The 19,492-nt window shown below is 33.3% G+C and overlaps 2 protein-coding genes across 10 annotated transcripts; one reads left to right on the top strand and one right to left on the bottom strand.

The window, feature by feature from the left end:
• The first annotated feature begins 206 nt into the window (after positions 1-206).
• Eys (eyes shut) lies at positions 207-5,909 on the top strand. Its single transcript, XM_083096115.1, has 11 exons — positions 207-339; positions 1,147-1,329; positions 2,628-2,776; positions 2,854-2,964; positions 3,027-3,134; positions 3,237-3,350; positions 3,550-4,354; positions 4,610-5,012; positions 5,168-5,478; positions 5,584-5,811; positions 5,906-5,909. The coding sequence occupies exons 1-11, from the start codon at positions 236-238 to the stop codon at positions 5,907-5,909; spliced, it is 2,520 nt and encodes an 839-aa protein (XP_082952241.1). The 5' UTR covers positions 207-235.
• L(2)k14505 (ATP synthase mitochondrial F1 complex assembly factor 2 homolog l(2)k14505) lies at positions 5,509-16,333 on the bottom strand. 9 transcript variants are annotated; one of them, XM_083096408.1, is made up of 11 exons: positions 16,116-16,333; positions 10,929-11,100; positions 10,454-10,564; positions 10,189-10,369; positions 10,002-10,117; positions 9,747-9,884; positions 8,687-9,008; positions 7,408-7,693; positions 7,153-7,300; positions 5,859-6,039; positions 5,509-5,788 (listed from the first exon to the last, which is right to left on the bottom strand). In XM_083096408.1, exons 1-7 carry the CDS (start codon positions 16,139-16,141, stop codon positions 8,856-8,858), a joined length of 897 nt encoding a protein of 298 aa, XP_082952534.1. In that variant the 5' UTR covers positions 16,142-16,333; the 3' UTR covers positions 5,509-5,788; positions 5,859-6,039; positions 7,153-7,300; positions 7,408-7,693; positions 8,687-8,855. The 9 variants fall into 9 exon arrangements, with proteins under 9 accessions (XP_082952534.1, XP_082952527.1, XP_082952528.1 ...); XM_083096401.1 differs by lacking the exon at positions 16,116-16,333 and adding an exon at positions 13,262-13,437 and having other exon boundaries at positions 10,929-11,122; XM_083096402.1 differs by lacking the exon at positions 16,116-16,333 and adding an exon at positions 13,262-13,437 and having other exon boundaries at positions 7,179-7,300; positions 10,929-11,122.
• Between the last annotated feature and the right edge of the window lie 3,159 nt (positions 16,334-19,492).

The raw sequence follows: 19,492 nt of genomic DNA, 5'->3' as shown, positions 1-19,492 counted from the left end.
TGTGAAATACATCATCCATGGCTTTTATTTAAGAGTAAAGTCAGAAGTTTTTTTATTAATATCGACGATTGCTTCACGCAAGCGTATCCGACACGTAACGACTATTTGTATGGTCGCGTGTTGCTAAGACTACGGTCGAGTTGTCGTCGTCGTCGACGGGATATCGTGAGCGGCATCGTCAAGAACAGCGTGCATACAACGTATATACACGGTCTATGCCGCGCTAGAGCGATATATGCGGCATATCGTACTGTGTACAGATCGTCGAAAGTGCCGTGTTCCAGGACGACTCGCGTCCTCCCTTTTTTTTTATTGCCCACCGTGCACAGAAATGGGAAGGTAATGGAAAAGAGGGATCCATCGACCGATTCCCCCGGTTCGGCGAGTCCGTTTCGTTCTTTAGTCCTTTCAGGAATCCCCGAACGGTACCCTCGTACCGATCAATTGTGTAATTAACTCCCTTTGCACCGTTTTACCTGATAACGAAATGCCGAAATTCGCGGGAAAGGTCACGGACGAGCATTTGGAAGTGACGTAACTCGAAGCTATTACTATAGCGTTGCTCTAATTACTCATCTTAATTATTAATCTTCAAAATTCAGCTTCTTTTTTAAATTTATATTTATATTTTCTATTTTCCACCACACATATATCTACAAAGATTTTAAAAATATTTTATACCTGATTTTATTCTACCTAATAAAATTACAATCTTTTTAATAATAATTCTTCATATTTTTTATATCGTGATATATATTCTTATTATTCTTCTCATTAATTATATATCTCACATATAGATTTTTTTAATGAAATGTTTAACTAATTATTAAATTTTAATAAATTTTAAAAATATTGTACATTAAATGTGACTGATACTTGAAGTGTATTACACGTTAGATCTGCAAGATTGTTGCATTATTCAATATGAGACGCGAATAGATTGCTATATCTTGTTAGTTACATCGTGTAATGCGGCTTTACGTATATTTTTCAATCATGCGCGCGTTATACGATGTATAACATGAACGTGACGTATACACACAAAATATATACACGTATACATATGCGCACGTGCATACATCATACACCTACACATCGCAAACAAATCGACATATGTATATATCATACTGTAATCATGCTGTAAAGGTATGTAAGGCTACTTAGATTGGCTTATAAGCGGAGTTATTGCCTGCCTTTCGCGAGGACCATCACGTGTCAAAGTATTCTTATTCTGATAGTACTGTCGACTACAATAACAGTGTTTGCACTAGAGTCGGATTGTAGCGAGGACCCATGCATGTATGGGATCTGTTTGGACAACGAGAACAGGTACATACACACATGCGCTTGCTAAGCACGCATCTTGATAATTTCGTAAGAGTTGAATGTCATAAAATGTAGATATACAGATATTACAGTCACGTGAATGTAAGCGAAAATAAATAATAATAATAATTATTATATATATATATATATATATATATATATATATATATATATATACCCAGACAGCACAATGACATCTTAAAAACGTATTAAAAATAAACAAATTGGACGTTTCATACGTATTTAAAATATCCAGATTAGAGCCTAAAATATCTTTAGGATGTTTTATGGATATCCAGTGTTACTATTTTGGACATCCCAAAAATGTCCATTTTAAAGACCAAACGGACTAAAATTGGACTTGTTTTGAACATTAAAAAAATATTTTAAAAATAGGTATAAATAATTTTTACAAAATAGTTTAATGAAAAAATTTAAATTTATTATATTAAATTTTTCATTATTTTATATTAAATTTGTTTCATTATTTTATATTAAATTATTCGCCGGACATTTACTTGTCCAACTTATAAAATCAATTTAATATCTGAAACTCGTGATTTAGATCAGAAATTAAATTGAACAGTATATTTTTAATCTTATTTGTTACCTTTTGCAAACTTTATATAATTCTCATAACTAAAACTTAAATACGAGAAAGATAGCGCATCGCACGTCGCGTAGCGGTAAACGAACGAACTAACACATCCTTGCGTGCTTGCGCGAAACTTTGATGTCCAAGATCGGACATCTTATGGACGTCCAAATATTGGCCATTAACGGATGTCTCAAATCGAATGTACGATGGATGTTCATTTCATGTCCATGGACGTGTGGACGTAAAATGGATATAAAATGAATATCCATAGGATGTCCTGTGCTGTCTGGGTATATATATATATATAAAATTATTATTATTATTACATCATTTTTTCTTTGAAAAAAATTTTGGAAATATATTACACAGAAAATATAATAAACATAATATAATAATAATATAATAAACACTCAAACTACAATATTTAGATCAAAATTTGGTAATTAATAATGTTCATTCAGAAATTTATTATGTAATAAATTTATTCAGAATTTATTATTAATTTTCAATTTTCAGTTTAAATATTTTTTTAAAAAGATTTTAAAGAGAAATACATATCTATAAGTAAAAGTGTATGTCATAGAAATTCAACTTTTTTAAAATTTTATCTAGTTAATTTAAAAATGTAAATGCTTTAAAATAGCTAAAATTATAGAAAGTATCTATTTACTTCTGTTTTGTAAATTTTCCATGGACCACTCAGCACCTATTCTTGTTATTGTATCGACGGTTATACGGGAATTCATTGCGAGATTAATTGGGACGAGTGCTGGTCGGATCCTTGTCTCAATGGTGGCACGTGCAACGACGGCGTTGCTACATATAATTGCACTTGCGTCGATGGTTTTGTAGGTAATACGTCTTCCTTCACCCATCAAATACGAGAAAATCAATGAGAATACAAATGATATGTTTTAAATAACATTTAGGTGTAAATTGCGAGCAAAAATATAGCGAATGTTCGAATCATCCGTGCCTCAACAATGGCACCTGCGTCGATTACGATGGCATTATTTGTCAGTGTCCGGAAGGATATTCAGGTGCGATGGCAAATTTATCTCATAAATCTTCATGTTGTTATTTTTCGTTGTCTTATTTTTAGGAGATTACTGCGAGATAGACGCTTCTGTTTGCAACGAAACAATATGCAAAAATTCCGGCGAATGCGTCGAAGGACCCGGAATCTCATTTTATTGTCGTTGTCGCGAAGGTAACTTGTGTAAAAATTACCATACATATGTAAAGAATATTTTGCTTTTATTTCATCTTGATTGTATTTTTTCCTCTTTTTTTATGACTATGATCTGAAAAGGATGGACCGGCACTTTTTGCGATGTGGACGTTGACGAATGTTTGAAGTCACCGTGCAAAAACGGTGGTCTCTGCATCAACGTTCCAGCTTCCTATACTTGTGCTTGTTTATTCGGTAAGCGGTTCACAAATCACAGATTTTATCTAAAAAAGCAAAGAATTAGTGAAGTCAAAGTTTCATTTATAAAATAAAAGTCTTATAGTCTCTACTCCTATAACACTTTCACTATCCACTCGAATAAATAATTAATAATGAAATATTTTCTGCATTACATTGATTATTCTTATACATTACATACCTATTTTCATAAAAGGTTTTACTGGCAAGGATTGCGATAGAACAGTCGTACCATGTGATGAAAATCCTTGCCAAAACGGAGCAGTTTGTCTATTGGAGGATGAACATCCGGTTTGTTACTGCGTACCGGATTATCACGGCGCATTGTGCGAGTTAAAATACGACGATTGCGAGTCAAAATTTGCACAGTGCGACAATGGTGGTACTTGCATCGACGGTATCAACAGCTTCACTTGCGCCTGTCTACCGAATTACAGTGGTTCCATGTGCGAATATAGTTTTCCTTTGACGACAATCGCTATAGAAGTAGAGGATACATCCGAACAGGGAACAAGTTCAATTAAAACTACAACCGCCATTGTTTCACCTAGAGTATCGACTTTAACAGCGGATACTTCTGTATCCTTATCATCGACATCCAACCTGGTAACATATTCGACGTCCCCGAGAACAACTAGTTCGTTTTACACGAAGAGCTATACGATGGAGAAGACAACCACATCAGGATACGAGGACGGAAGTTCTCCTGGCAGCGAAAGTGGTGTCTTTCTTACTGAAGTCCCGTCGACGGATTTCACGACTAGTAAAGACACAACTCGAGGAGATATCGCGACACCGGAGGTTGCAACAATGTCGTCTACTGCTGCCGAAGGTTTCTCTCATGTAACTGAAATAGAAAGTACGGAAATTTATTCTCCAACCGGAAGATCGATTCATGATGGCAAAGTTACCAAGGATGAGGACCACACAACATATTCGCCGATCTCTGAAAGAGTAGATGAAAATCTAACACATGTAACGGAGTACACGACAAGTTTTAGGTAAATGGAGAAATATCGATACTTGTTTGGAGTATCATGATTTATTGTAATAAATTAACATGCATCTTATATTTTAATCTCCCTTATAATAATATTTTAAATATTTTTTTAAAATATAACAATTATATAACAATTATATGACAATTATTAAATATTTTCTTTTAAATATAAAAATTATTTTTTCTAATCACTTGATATATGTATACAAATTTTGCATATAATTTTATAATAACGTTAGACTCCATCTCCATTTAGTCATCGATCAACAGTGATAGGCACAGATGAAGAACAGATCGACGAAAAAACTACTGCGACCATTGCTGTCATGGATCACGGTATCAACGTAACACTCCCCATCAATACGACATTCCAATACACGACGGAATCGTTACAGAACAGAACCTTCGATCTCGGAACTACAGTCGTAGAGTCACCTGAAACTGTTCTACCTTTAACTACCTCGTCGACACTGCCATCAGTATTATCTTCTACTGTCAAATTCGAGACTCCCACGGTATCTTCTCCATTAACATCCACCAGCGTATCTTCATTAAGTCAAACTACTAGTATTGAGATGAGCACTACAGAAATTAGCGCTTGCCGCGGGAATCAATGTTCCACAAGTACCACCACGTTAACTTCGCGTAATGTTACCGAGGTAAGCAGTTTATAACAATCATTAACAAATTCACAATGATTGTTAAAAATTTAAATATAGACTTTAAATGGAAATAAATTTGTTTCAAAATAAAAAGAAGCGAGTCCCGAGAGTCGTGATTTTTTTAACATATCTACATTATAATTATTATTCAGTATGCTGACGGCTGCAAGACAGATTCGACCATTACGCAAGCGGCTTTCAACGGCAAATCTTTTGTCAGACAACGCGTCGAAGTAATAATCTCCGACAATAAGAGCGCAACGCTCCGAATTTACGTTAAGCTCAGAACGACATTTAAGAATGGAATAATATTGCACGTTTACTTCGACAACGAGAGATATTCTTTAGTGTACTTGGAACTTGGATCATTGAAGTTTCAGTTTTCTTGCGGTCTGGAAACTATGTTGCTCGGTGAAATCGATGCCATTATCGATAACGGATTCGAAGTGGGCATTGATATGAGGTACGCTCGCAAATTATAGAGTTGGTCCCATTAATTTTAAATATTAATTTTTATATCTGAAATTTTTATATACAAATTATATATAAAAATATATTCTCTTTTTAGCTTTCAATATGTTGCCAATGATAAAAATGAGAAATGTTTTGCCAAATTGCTGGTTAATGGCACTATGGCCGTAACCGGTGAACAAATACTGCCACAACGGGGAATGGTCCCTAAATATGCCAATTTATACATAGGAGGCATTCCATTAACGTTTTCGCATTATTTTCCTCACGTAGCTATGGGATTTATTGGTTGCATGGATTCCCTGAAAGTAAAATATTGTTCAGAGTTAAATTCAATATTCGTGTTTTGTATCAAGTTGTCAGAAACTTTACCTTTATATAGGATGATTGTGCAGAGTTTAATAAGAATTGCATTGCAGGTGAATGATATTTCGCGACATTTTATTCACGACTCGACAGAAACATTTCAGATCGAAGAATGCACATCGTTCTTGTGCTTGTCGAATCCATGTCAGAATTTCGGCGCGTGTGAAGAAAGCGAGGGTCGAATTCGCTGCAAATGTATAGCTGGGTAAATATTCATTATCTAAATATAATATATGAATAATTTTTTGCCTCTTTAACACATTATAATGCTCATTATCTTTATGTATATCTAAAAAGAAATAATAATATACAGGGTGGACCATTTTAACCTTTAATGGAGAATAACTCGAAAACCAAGCCCGGGAGAGAAAAATGTTTCAGACAAAAGTTGTTTGGTTTCGAGGGGGCCATAAGATGGTATGATTGGTTTGACCTTGAAGAGTTATTTGAAGGTCACATGAAGGTCACCTTCAATTTCTTAAATGGAACCTACTATTTGTCATTGCATATTCTTGTAGCTTATCTTGAGAGCTTTCCAAAACACTATAATTAAGTACCTTTTTGTTAAGTACTTTTTGAGTTATGAGGCTTGAAATAATTTCTTAATTTTACATAAACCGTAAAATATCTTGTAAAATATTCATTTTTCGATTATCTTACCTTAATACTTTTATGTACAAAATAATGATAGGAATCAATTGGTGTAAAGAAAACACATAGTTGTTTTTAAGAAAAAATATGGAATTGTTAATTGCAAATTACATATTTTTTCTTCAAAACAACTATGTGTTTTCTTTACACCAGTTGATTCCTCTCATTATTTTGTACGTAAAAGTATTAAGGTAAGATAATCGAAAAATGAATATTTTACAAGATATTTTACGGTTTATGTAAAATTAAGAAATTATTTCAAGCCTCATAACTCATAAAGTACTTAACGAAAAGGTACTTAATTATAGTGTTTTGGAAAGCTCTCGACATAAGCTACAAGAATATGCAATGACAAATAGTAGGTTCCATTTAAGAAATTGAAGGTGACCTTCATGTGACCTTCAAATAACTCTTCAAGGTCAAACCAATCATACCATCTTATGGCCCCCTCGAAACCAAACAACTTTTGTCTGAAACATTTTTCTCTCCTGGGCTTGGTTTTCGAGTTATTCTGCATTAAAGGTTAAAATGGTCCACCCTGTATAAGGAAAATAAGATTACAAATCAGAAAAAATTTTGATATCAATTTTTAACTTTTGAGTTTTATATAACTTTGATCTTCAAATGTAATAGGATTTTAAAAGCGCACTGATAAACAAACTCATTTCTAGATACACTGGCCCTTTATGCGAACATTCGGCGTGCAATGACAATCCTTGTTCGATGGGTGCGACGTGCGTAAGCTCGCCAGGAACCGGTTTCATTTGCGTTTGTCCGCTCGGCAGCCACGGGCTTTTCTGCGAAGAAGGTAAATCATACATATATAATAAGCTAACGGAATCTTCAATAAACATTCCGCAAAACGTTAGCGATGCAATAAGATTGCAATACAATATCAAGTTACGTGGGATAAATTTGCTCTCTCCCAGATGCTATCCTAGTGCGGCCAGCCTTCTCGGTTCTCGTCCCTGGTTTCGCGTCGTACATTGCCTACGGCGTGTCGACTTCGATAAAAGACACAATGGAGCTGAAGCTGCGACTCATCCCGCGTACATTCGATCAAATCTCCCTGATAGCTTACATCGGACAGAGAGGTTTGCGTCGCGATGTTTCGGACCATCTCTCGATAACATTCGTGCGCGGCTATATCATGCTCACGTGGGATTTAGGCTCCGGTGAGTAATAAATTCCTAAAATCCAATCTCTTCTGCATATTCGAAGCTATCTATATTTTATATACATATAACGATCTTATAATTGTCGATTAGTTATAATTTGATATTTAGAAAATGTATATAATGACACTATATACAGGGTGGGCCATTTTAATCCGTCCATGGGAATATCTCCTCAGGTAGGGGCGATAGCGGAAAATGCATCGGACAAAAGTTGTATGGCTTGAAGGGGGTCATAAGATGATGTCATTGGTTTGACTTTGAAAAGTCGTTTGAAGGTCACGTGAAGGTCACCTTCAATTTTTTAAATGGAATCCCCTATTTTTTATTACACATTCTTGTAGCTTATCTCGAGAACTTTCCAAAACACTATAATTAAGTTAGTTTTCATTAAGTACTTTCCGAATTATGAGGCTTGAAATCATTTCCTAATTTTACATAAACCGTAAAATATCTTGTAAAATATTCATTTTTCGATTACTTTACCTTAATACTTTTATGTACAAAATAATGAAAGAAATCAATTGGTGTAAAGAAAACACATAGTTGTTTCGAAAAAAAAAAAATGTAATTGTTAATTGCAAATTCCATCTTTTCTCAAGAAATGATTTCAAGCCTCATAACTCGGAAAGTACTTAATGAAAACTAACTTATTTATAGTATTTTGGAAAGCTCTCGAGATAAGCTACAAGAATATGTAATAAAAAAATAGGGGGTTCCGTTTAAAAAATTGAAGGTGACCTTCAAACGACTTTTCAAGGTCAAACCAATGACACCATCTTATGGCCCTCTTCAAGCCATACTTTTGCCAACTTTTGTCTGAGGCATTTTCCGCTATCGCCCCTATCTGAGGAGATATTCCCATGGACGGATTAAAATGGCCCGCCCTGTATATGAACAATTTTTCAATTTTGATATATAGAATAAAACCTTCTTCTCTCGCAGAAGAAAATTGTAATTGGTTACAATTAATAAAATATTCTAGAGATTCTATAATAATATAATTACCGCTTGAACTATACTCTTGCATTCTAATCTTTCTCAATAGGAGTGCGAAGAATCTTCACCAGCGATTCGTTGAGTTCACTAACCGTGGCAGGATCGGCTGGTAAAAGTAAAACATATACTCTCAGGATTGGAAGGAGAGGCAAAGAAGCATGGCTTGCGGTAGAGGGTCTCAGCAACGTGACCGGCCAGGCGGTAGGATCGATGACTCAACTCGATGTATCACCCGTTCTCTATATTGGTACGTTGTTGCAGAGAAAAACAGCTTGACATTTAGCATCGTGCCAATAGAGCCAGGCTCGTCTTTCATCGCATATTTTATACGCTACACAAAGCAGTTAAATTCTCATCACTTGTAACTGATATTGAAACGTTAAAAATGACATCGAAGACAAATATAAAGTCGAAATGAGACGACATTTAGCGTTTTACATGTGATTAAATAGATAAAGATAATTAGAACAAATATTTTTTCATAGGTGGGTACAAGTCGAAAAACTTTGAGACGTTGCCGCACGATCTACCTCTTCACACCGGCTTTTCCGGATGCATATTCGATGTCGAATTACGCACAGATACTTCAATTCTTCCATTGACCGGTTCCAGTCCTGCCACCGGCCGCGGCGTTGGCGAATGCAATCGTAATGAATGCATTCGCCACTCGTGCAAAAACGGTGCGGTGTGTTTGCATCATGGAGCATCGTATAGGTAATGTACAAGAAATCAAATTCTATTCTTACGTGAAAAAGAAAGCAAGATTTGGAACATTCTATATAAAAGTTATGCATATAACATTATGTAATTGTTCATCAACTTTTCAGCTGTATTTGTACAAAAGAATGGGTTGGACCTGATTGTTCCATTCCTGTCTGATTCATCGAAAAATAATCCTCTGGATGCATATAAAAGATTTCTCCCAGCTCTAATTAATTAGCATTAAGGGAGTAATTTGATCGGTATCGATGTTATAGACAATGTTATATTACAGTAAACAGGTTGTTCTTATAAATTTTATATCTATTGACGTAATGATTCTTTAATAATCAAAGTAGGACTAGCTTACATTAGGGACGTCGTGTTTGGGCCGTGAAGTAGCGGAATGAGAGTTCAAGTATACAAATAACATTGCCGCCGATAGACGCGCCTGTAAATCGTGTCTGCTATACTCGTGATGCCATTCCACATTACCCCAGTGAGAAATCTGTGCAAATATATAAGGAATATATAAGATGACATATAAAATGTAATAATTAATAACAGGAGCAATTTCTATTGGCATTTTTATCATAAATAAAATTAAAGTGTTCTATATCTATACCTGATATTCTTCTTCTAGTCGTGAAAGACTTACAGCTTCCAAGACGTTAATTACTCTTGCAGCTGTTGCAAGGGTCAAAATAACCGATTTCAATCCATCCACTGCATATACAAGACCTATGTGCACAGATAACAGTTAATATATGAATAAAGGATACTCTCATTTCTCTTTATAAAATTGCACATACCATAAATACTGTTAAAATTATAGGACAATAAGTGCCTCGTTAAAGCAGCTTTGGTTTCTGCAGATATAGTAGGCATTTCTATACTTTGAGTTCTTGCAATATCTACATCGTAATATTTACAAAACCATTGAACTATAGGCTCCCACTTTTCCATTTGTAACTGATATAATTCATCCACTTCCTAAAATTACAAAAAAATTATAATTGAAATGTCGTTGTTATATGGAAAGAAGAGGCATGAAGATTTGTACAAACACTTTCTTACACTTGAATGAAATAAAATTGTATCCATTTCTAAAGAGTTCACTATATGATTGACCAAATCTATCTTAGTATAATTATGTGGGTTGTCCAATACAGTATTGCACAAAGATGTCTGCAAATACATGTATAACATATATTTGAAAAATAAATAAAATATATATAGACAGAATTGGCAATCAAAAATATATCTATTACTTAAGAATATAAGGTTTTACATAATATTAATTGTAGTCACATAAATAAATTAATATTCAATGTCTTCTATATGTGAATATCATACTAAATTCAAAATTATCTTTGACAAATATATTCTTTAGATCAAATATATCCATCATTTTTTGAGTTTTCTTTTCCATAAAATATGTTCACAAAATCTTTTATTGCACTCACATTAGATATTAAATATGAAATTACAAGTTAAAGTAGTTGATAAATGGTAAATTAATTTCTTATGCATAATTGTACTGATTTCGTACCAAATGCATACTTCCTCTGTCGATGGTCTCCTTCTGCGCATCCCATTCAGCAGCCACCGCTAAAGCTAGAGGTTTGCTGTTTACTTCAAATACCCTACCCTGCGGTGTCTTCAACTTCCTCTGATCCAATGTAATCTCAAATTTGTTGCCACTCGAAAGTATATTCGTTCTTCTATAAAATCGTTTCACAGTAGCTACGAATATCAGATTATTTTATACATTCGTATAAGTACCATATATTAATAATTAATCAATTTTTTAAATTATATTTATTAAATTACATTTATATGACAACAAAAATCTAACCTAAAAATAATAAGATCTCTCAAATAAAAAGTATATAACATGATGATTACCTATATTTCTTATTACCGAGAAAGTTGGTACAAATTTATTGCATCTAAAGTAATACATTGTATTGACTAGTTTGCTTAACATTTGCGGCATATTGTTCATTGTTACTGTTTTTAGAAGCATTCAAACAGGAGTGGAGATGGAAACATCACAAATACCATCAGCTGATACAAGCATAGTAATACCACAGTATATACAGTAGCGCAACTCTCCCCATTTTGTGTAGCATAAAATGGAATGCGCATGCGCGAAGTCAGCGAGTATACTAGTACTGCCATCTGTACTTTCCTCTCATTCTCTCCTTTGGTTTTCGTTCTCTTTCTAACACATTATAATATGTAATATAAATTAAATTCAATAAAACTTGAATATATGTACATAAAGAAATTGTGAAAAATATAATACAAAATATATAATGCAAATATATATAAAAAATAGTACATATGACATGATGTGAATATTAATTAACCATTTTATATGTCATATACATATATTTATTTATAAACAGTTGTATTTCGTTAAAAATATTTATTTCACAAACAGAAATAATCTTGAAATTAAACTTTTTCTCTCTCAAATCAATCATCTGACGTGAAACGTTTGATGTTTATATGATGTAAACATCAAACGTTTATATGACATATATGTTATAACGTATTTCACACATTTGTATTTTAATTGAATGTAAAACACTTTCTTGTTTCTCTTCTTCTACTCTCTCATTCTCTCTTTCTGATTCATGCTGAGGTGGACCGAGTAGCTGAGGTATGGTCAGATGATTTGAGAGAGAAAAGGTTTAGTTTCAAGATTATGTCTGTTTGTGAAATAAATATTTTTAACGAAATACAACTGTTTATAAATAAATATATATTATTAACAAATATATATTTCTTGTTTTTTTATTCATTTTGCTCATAAATATATATATTTTATATAATAAAATTTAAGTGATTGTAGTCTCAATCTAAATGTTTTTTTTTTAATTTTAAGTTTTTGAATATATATATAAAATATACGTATGTACAATTAATATATAAATATATTAAAAATTATATATATAAGTATTAATATGTAAATATATTATAAATTATATATGAGTATTATGAGTATATATCTTTTCTGCTATCAGTTATATATGACATATAAAATGGTTAATTAATATTCACATCATGTCATATATACTATTTTTTATATATATTTGCATTATATATTTTGTATTATATTTTTTACAATTTCTTTATGTACATATATTCAAGTTTTATTGAATTTAATTTATATTACATATTATAATGTGTTAGAAAGAGAACGAAAACCAAAGGAGAGAATGAGAGGAAAGTACAGATGGCAGTACTAGTATACTCGCTGACTTCGCGCATGCGCATTTCATTTTATGCTACACAAACTTCAAAGGTGCCGACAGGGAGTTGCGCTACTGTATACAGGGTGATTCAAAATAACCCCTGTGTCCCTGAAATGACATATTCTTGAATCAATTCTAAGACGATTTTTCCTTCGGCAAAATTTCGTCCGAAGCTTAGTTTTTGAATTATTAAAGGAAGTAGTTAACGTATGACGGGTCGAATACAAGAGGCAGGCAAGGGTGGCGCGATTCACCGTCAGACGCGGGAGCTTACGCGGGGCGCCTGCTGCGATCAGCTGATCGCTATACACATACAGACACACATGCGAACACATACATTCTCTCTCTGTCTGTCTGTCTGTCTCTCTCTCTCTCTCTCATTCGCTCACTCACCTGTAATTTTTTTTTTTTTTTTACGAGAGAGGGGAAAATGCATTTTATGCATACCCACCGGTCGATCCAGTGAGTTATGTGGGACTCGAGTACCAAGTCGAATTACCAACTCGGTACTCCCTACCCACTAAAAACCCCTCTCTTTTCAGGAATTTCCTTTAACACACTGTCCCTCTGACTCCCCGAGATCTGTTTTCACATAACGTCAAAAAATAGTTATTATTACCTTGTTCGATGACTTTTGATGTATTGCTGTAATTGCTTGAAGGAGAAATGAATTTTCCGATAGATCGTACGTTCTCAAATTTAACGTAGATATCACGTTGCAAAAGACAAGAAATCCACACTAAATTATTAGCTGAAAGTTTTTCTTCTTTCATGAACTGTATTCTTTTATTAAACTTTAACATAATCACATTTATTTACTCACTCGATGAGACGAGAAATTTACTAATGACTCTATCACTGATCACTATTAATCACTGTCGAATAATAATTGTTGGCGATTAAAAATCACTCGATGAAAGAAACACGCGCGGACACGTTACTACACGACGCGACGACGCGACAATGCGACGATAATTACGACTCGGCGACTGCAAGCAGTTTTTTGTCATGGTAGGTTGCGGTAGGTTAAGGTATTACTGGCGCTATCGAACGCGATCATGTGTTCGATTGAAGAATGCGGTAAACATAATAAACATTTAACATAATAATAATATTAATATGTTATTATTAATATGTTATTATTAATAATAATATTAATATGTTAAATGTTTATTATGTTTACCGCATTCTTCAATCGAACACATGATCGCGTTCGATAGCGCCAGTAATACCTTAACCTACCGCAACCTACCATGACAAAAAACTGCTTGCAGTCGCCGAGTCGTAATTATCGTCGCATTGTCGCGTCGTCGCGTCGTGTAGTAACGTGTCCGCGCGTGTTTCTTTCATCGAGTGATTTTTAATCGCCAACAATTATTATTCGACAGTGATTAATAGTGATTAGTGATAGAGTCATTAGTAAATTTCTCGTCTCATCGAGTGAGTAAATAAATGTGATTATGTTAAAGTTTAATAAAAGAATACAGTTCATGAAAGAAGAAAAACTTTCAGCTAATAATTTAGTGTGGATTTCTTGTCTTTTGCAACGTGATATCTACGTTAAATTTGAGAACGTACGATCTATCGGAAAATTCATTTCTCCTTCAAGCAATTACAGCAATACATCAAAAGTCATCGAACAAGGTAATAATAACTATTTTTTGACGTTATGTGAAAACAGATCTCGGGGAGTCAGAGGGACAGTGTGTTAAAGGAAATTCCTGAAAAGAGAGGGATTTTTAGTGGGTAGGGAGTACCGAGTTGGTAATTCGACTTGGTACTCGAGTCCCACATAACTCACTGGATCGATCGGTGGGTATGCATAAAATGCATTTTCCCCTCTCTCGTAAAAAAAAAAAAAAAAAAAAATTACAGGTGAGTGAGCGAATGAGAGAGAGAGAGAGAGAGAGAGAGAGAGAGAGAGAGAGAGAGAGAGAGAGAGAGAGACAGACAGACAGACAGACAGACAGACAGACAGACAGAGAGAGAATGTATGTGTTCGCATGTGTGTCTGTATGTGTATAGCGATCAGCTGATCGCAGCAGGCGCCCCGCGTAAGCTCCCGCGTCTGACGGTGAATCGCGCCATCCTTGCCTGCCTCTTGTATTCGACCCGTCATACGTTAACTACTTCCTTTAATAATTCAAAAACTAAGCTTCGGACGAAATTTTGCCGAAGGAAAAATCGTCTTAGAATTGATTCAAGAATATGTCATTTCAGGGACACAGGGGTTATTTTGAATCACCCTGTATACTGTGGTAATACCGTTGTTTCGTTACGTCATACATGAATGAAAATATATGAATGATTATTTAATATAATCATGGTGGAAGAAAACACCATGAATATAATGAATGAAAGAATACATATATGAATGATTTTTCAATCTACGTTCAATAAATAATGAGCAATTATCGATAAGATAAGAATTCTTTATGTTATTAAATTAAATATAAAAAAATATAAATATTAAATATTAAATATAAAAAAACTTATATTTTTATTTATGAATATATATTTTGTACATGTGTCTCTAAAAATTGTGAATTAATCTTTTCAATAGTGGATAATTCACTGCAATTTAATCAAATTTTGCATTGAAAACTTCTTATCTTAGAATCATAAATATATTATAAAATTTATCTTATGAAAAATATATATTAATACATTACTAATTTCTTTTAGTAAGTATTTAGTATCAATTCTCAGATATTTAATAATGTTTTTTTGATAAAATTAATTAAATATAATCTCCCCGGAAAAATTAAAATTAAATTTCTGAATAATGAAAAGAAATGGGTTGTGTATTGAAAAAGTTTGTGAATATATAAAATACGAAATATACAGAGCGATCCTGAAAAACGATCCGTCTATAAAATGACGTATTCCTGACACGATTCTAAGACAATTTTTCCTTTACCAAAATTTGATTTGAAGCGTAGTTTTTGAATTATGAGCAAAAATAGTTAGTAAATCACGCGTCGGGTACAGAAGGCAGGCAGGAGCGGCGCGGCGTCCCGCGAGCGCGGGCGCAGCTGACCGCCCGACGGGTGATTATCACCGCATGAGTCGCTAACTATTTTATCTTATAACAAAATTATGCTTTAAATAAAATTTTGGTAAAGAAGAAAATGTCTTAGAATTACGTCAGAAATACGTGTTCCTTAAAATAACGTTATTTTAATAATGAAAAGTTGTTCCGGATCGCTGGCCGTCCGACGTTGCAATCAGCTGATTGCTACACGCGATGTGTGTATGGCGGAGTGTGTGCGTAAGAGAGAGAGAGAGAGAGAGAGAGAAAGAGAGAGAGGGAGGGTAGGAGGGACAGACATTCATACACACGCACGCACTTTTTTTCTCGCTCTCTTTCTCTCTTTTACGCAACACTCATACACTCTCTCATTCAGTCTCTCACTCACACTCTCTCGGTCACTCACTCACTCACTCACCTGCTTACTCACTTGCTCACTCACCTTGTAGCAGCGTAGCGAATCTTCATGCTATGTATTGTTGTATCTGCTGCACGGTTATGATTGCTAGAGATGCGCGACACATCGAAACTTTTTCGATTATTAGTCTCACACTCGATTGACACAATACAGATTACACGATAACGAGTTTACTGCTTATTCACTCACTATTGATTTATCGATACCAAAAATTACTTTCAAAGAAACGCGAATGCAAACAACACATGACTCGACGCGAAGCGACGGACCGCGGAGACTGCGCGACCACAAGAGTTATGTTGCCAGAAACGCGACACGCGACATCTAACAAACGACTTGCGCGTGGCGCGTGATTGACGCGAGATAAGACGAACGATCGGCTAAAAGCTTCGCATTGCGAATGCGGTAGAAAACATGAAACGTATAATGACATACTTAAAAAATTAATTATTTATTATAAATAATAACTATTAATAATTTCTAATTATAATAAATAAATATTATTTTAAAAAGCATGTGTTATACGTTATTACGTTTTCGAAATTATTGCATTCACGATGCGAAGATTTAAGTCAATCGCAAGAATAATGTAATTAAAATTACATTTGGAAAAATTTATTTTTATTCTGCTCACAATGAAATGTTCCAACGTGAAAATGTATTGGTCGCTCTGAAAAGAGCGGATTGACTAAAAAAAATTTTAAAGCAGATGCTCAAAATGCCCGCCATCCATCCTAATGCAAGCTCTCATGCGTTTTAATAAGTTTCTTTCGACGTTTTCCATTATTTCTTCGTCAATATTCCAAATAGCGAATCGTAATCTTGTCTCCAGATCTTCAATATCTTCGGGAAGCGTTTTATAAATTACTTCCTTGCAGTATCCCCATAAGAAAAAATCTAGAGGATTGAGATCCGGAGATCTTGCGGGCCAGATATTTTAACTGGAAGAACCTACGTCGATTTATTAACAGAAAATCTACCACATTTCTTAGAAGATGTGCCATTATTTGAAAGAAACGATATTATCTTCCAACAAGACGGTGCTGGGCCACACAACGCCAGGATCGTTACGAATTACTTAAACGAGAATTTTCCTGGACGCTGGATGGGTCGGTACGGCCCGATACGTTGGCCCGCAAGATCTCCGGATCTCAATCCTCTAGATTTTTTCTTATGGGGATACTGCAAGGAAGTAATTTATAAAACGCTTCCCGAAGATATTGAAGATCTGGAGACAAGATTACGATTCGCTATTTGGAATATTGACGAAGAAATAATGGAAAACGTCGAAAGAAACTTATTAAAACGCATGAGAGCTTGCATTAGGATGGATGGCGGGCATTTTGAGCATCTGCTTTAAAATTTTTTTTAGTCAATCCGCTCTTTTCAGAGCGACCAATACATTTTCACGTTGGAACATTTCATTGTGAGCAGAATAAAAATAAATTTTTCCAAATGTAATTTTAATTACATTATTCTTGCGATTGACTTAAATCTTCGCATCGTGAATGCAATAATTTCGAAAACGTAATAACGTATAACACATCCCAAATAGCACAGTACATCTTATGGACATTCATTTTACGTCCATTTTACGATCATATATCCATGGACATAAAACAGTTGTCCATTGTACGTCCATATAAGTACGTACATTGTCTAATAATAAATGTACATCCAGTGGACATCCATTTGAAATCCACTTTATATAATTAATTTATGGATGTATACTATACGTCCAATGGATGTTCGTACATGGACTTGTTTTGGATTATTCATTTTTGTTCCAAAAAGGATGAAAATTTACAAATTCTTTATCGTAATTCATCTGTAATATTATAATAAATAATAAGTATTACATGATAATAAGTATTACATAAAATTCATTGTTTGCATTTGTGATCAAAAAATTAACACTAACAATTATTGTGTGTAATGCACGATTCATATTTAGTTCACGAGTTGCATAGCCAATGGTAAAAAAGAAAATAATATTACAAATGGCAGAGCCAATAATATCGATCGTCATCACAGCGCGCGACACGCGCGACACGTTGATCGATGCTCGATTACCGCTATTTCCTGAAAGTGAACGTTTGGATTCCAATCGTGAGATTCAGTGAAGTATTATAATCAATCAGCCGTTTTAACGGCTACAAAATAGAGAGGATACGACTGTACGGATACAAGAATTAAAACTGTAAGTATATGTATAATTGTGTAGTACATGTGTTTTACACGTATTTGTAAAAATTATTTGGGCAATTTTATAACCTAAAAATTTGATATTTTATTGATACATGTATTTCTTGTTATCAAACAAGAATAGAATACAATTAAGTGTACAGTACTATTTATTCATTTGCTTATCGTGATTATAATTTATTTTAAAACAAAGATGTAATTCTGCTTCGATAATATTGATTCTGTTTGAAATAAGTCATCATTGATGGAGAAATATTCACAATGTGCTGTTAGGGTAGATAATTTTATTGACATTTTTTGTTATAGTAATTATGACAAGCTAACAAAATGAATTATATATCTTATATATGTATGCATATTTTAGATTTCTGTGCTGAATCAAAATCATATACATATTCTCATCAGTAAAATATCATACTCTAACAACATATATAATATATTAATGTTATAATTTCCTACTCAACAAATGTAACTGTTATAAACAAGACACATTACATTGCAGTTACATATTATTGAATACGAAATTATAACATTATAATGTTATATGTTACTGTTATATTGTATTTTTATTGAGAATATGTAATTTTGATACAATATATGTAAAAATCTGAAAAATGCTTGATATATATCTAGTATATTATTGATTTTGTTAGCTTATAATTATTACTATTAACAAAAATGTCAATAAAAATGTTTAAAAATATAAATTAATTTCAAAAATGTGGCAGTGTTTAGCTTATGTGAATACATCTCAGCCAACGATGATTTTTGAATAGATTCAATATCAAAGCAGAACTATTTCATAATATATTTATAATATTTTTAAAAGAGATTATAATTACGATAAGCAAATAAATAAATACTGTACACTTAGGAATCTATTCTATATTTTAATGATATGTTGTTGTGTATCATTGCGCAGCTATTATATGATACACAAAATCTGTGCAGTAATGCATAACAACATTGTTAAAAGTTACAGAATAGGCTCCTTAAACTCTATTCTTGCTTGATAAAAAATATGTATTGTCATATAAATAAAATATTAATTTAATTTATTGTTAGCACATAGACTTAAAATATGAAAGTTTAAAATACAAATGCATCATGAACACATTCTTATTTTCTATATTCTTTAGAATAAGTACTTTTAAATATAAATTAAGACATTTTTTATTTTATAGAGTTTTAATTCT

Source organism: Camponotus vicinus, unplaced genomic scaffold (genome assembly GCF_025532165.1).
Source record: "Camponotus vicinus isolate PSW18456_S1 unplaced genomic scaffold, iyCamVici1.0 SCAF_4, whole genome shotgun sequence".
In the NCBI taxonomy this organism is placed as follows: domain Eukaryota; kingdom Metazoa; phylum Arthropoda; class Insecta; order Hymenoptera; family Formicidae; genus Camponotus; species Camponotus vicinus.
This window is presented reverse-complemented; position numbering and strand designations above follow the sequence as displayed.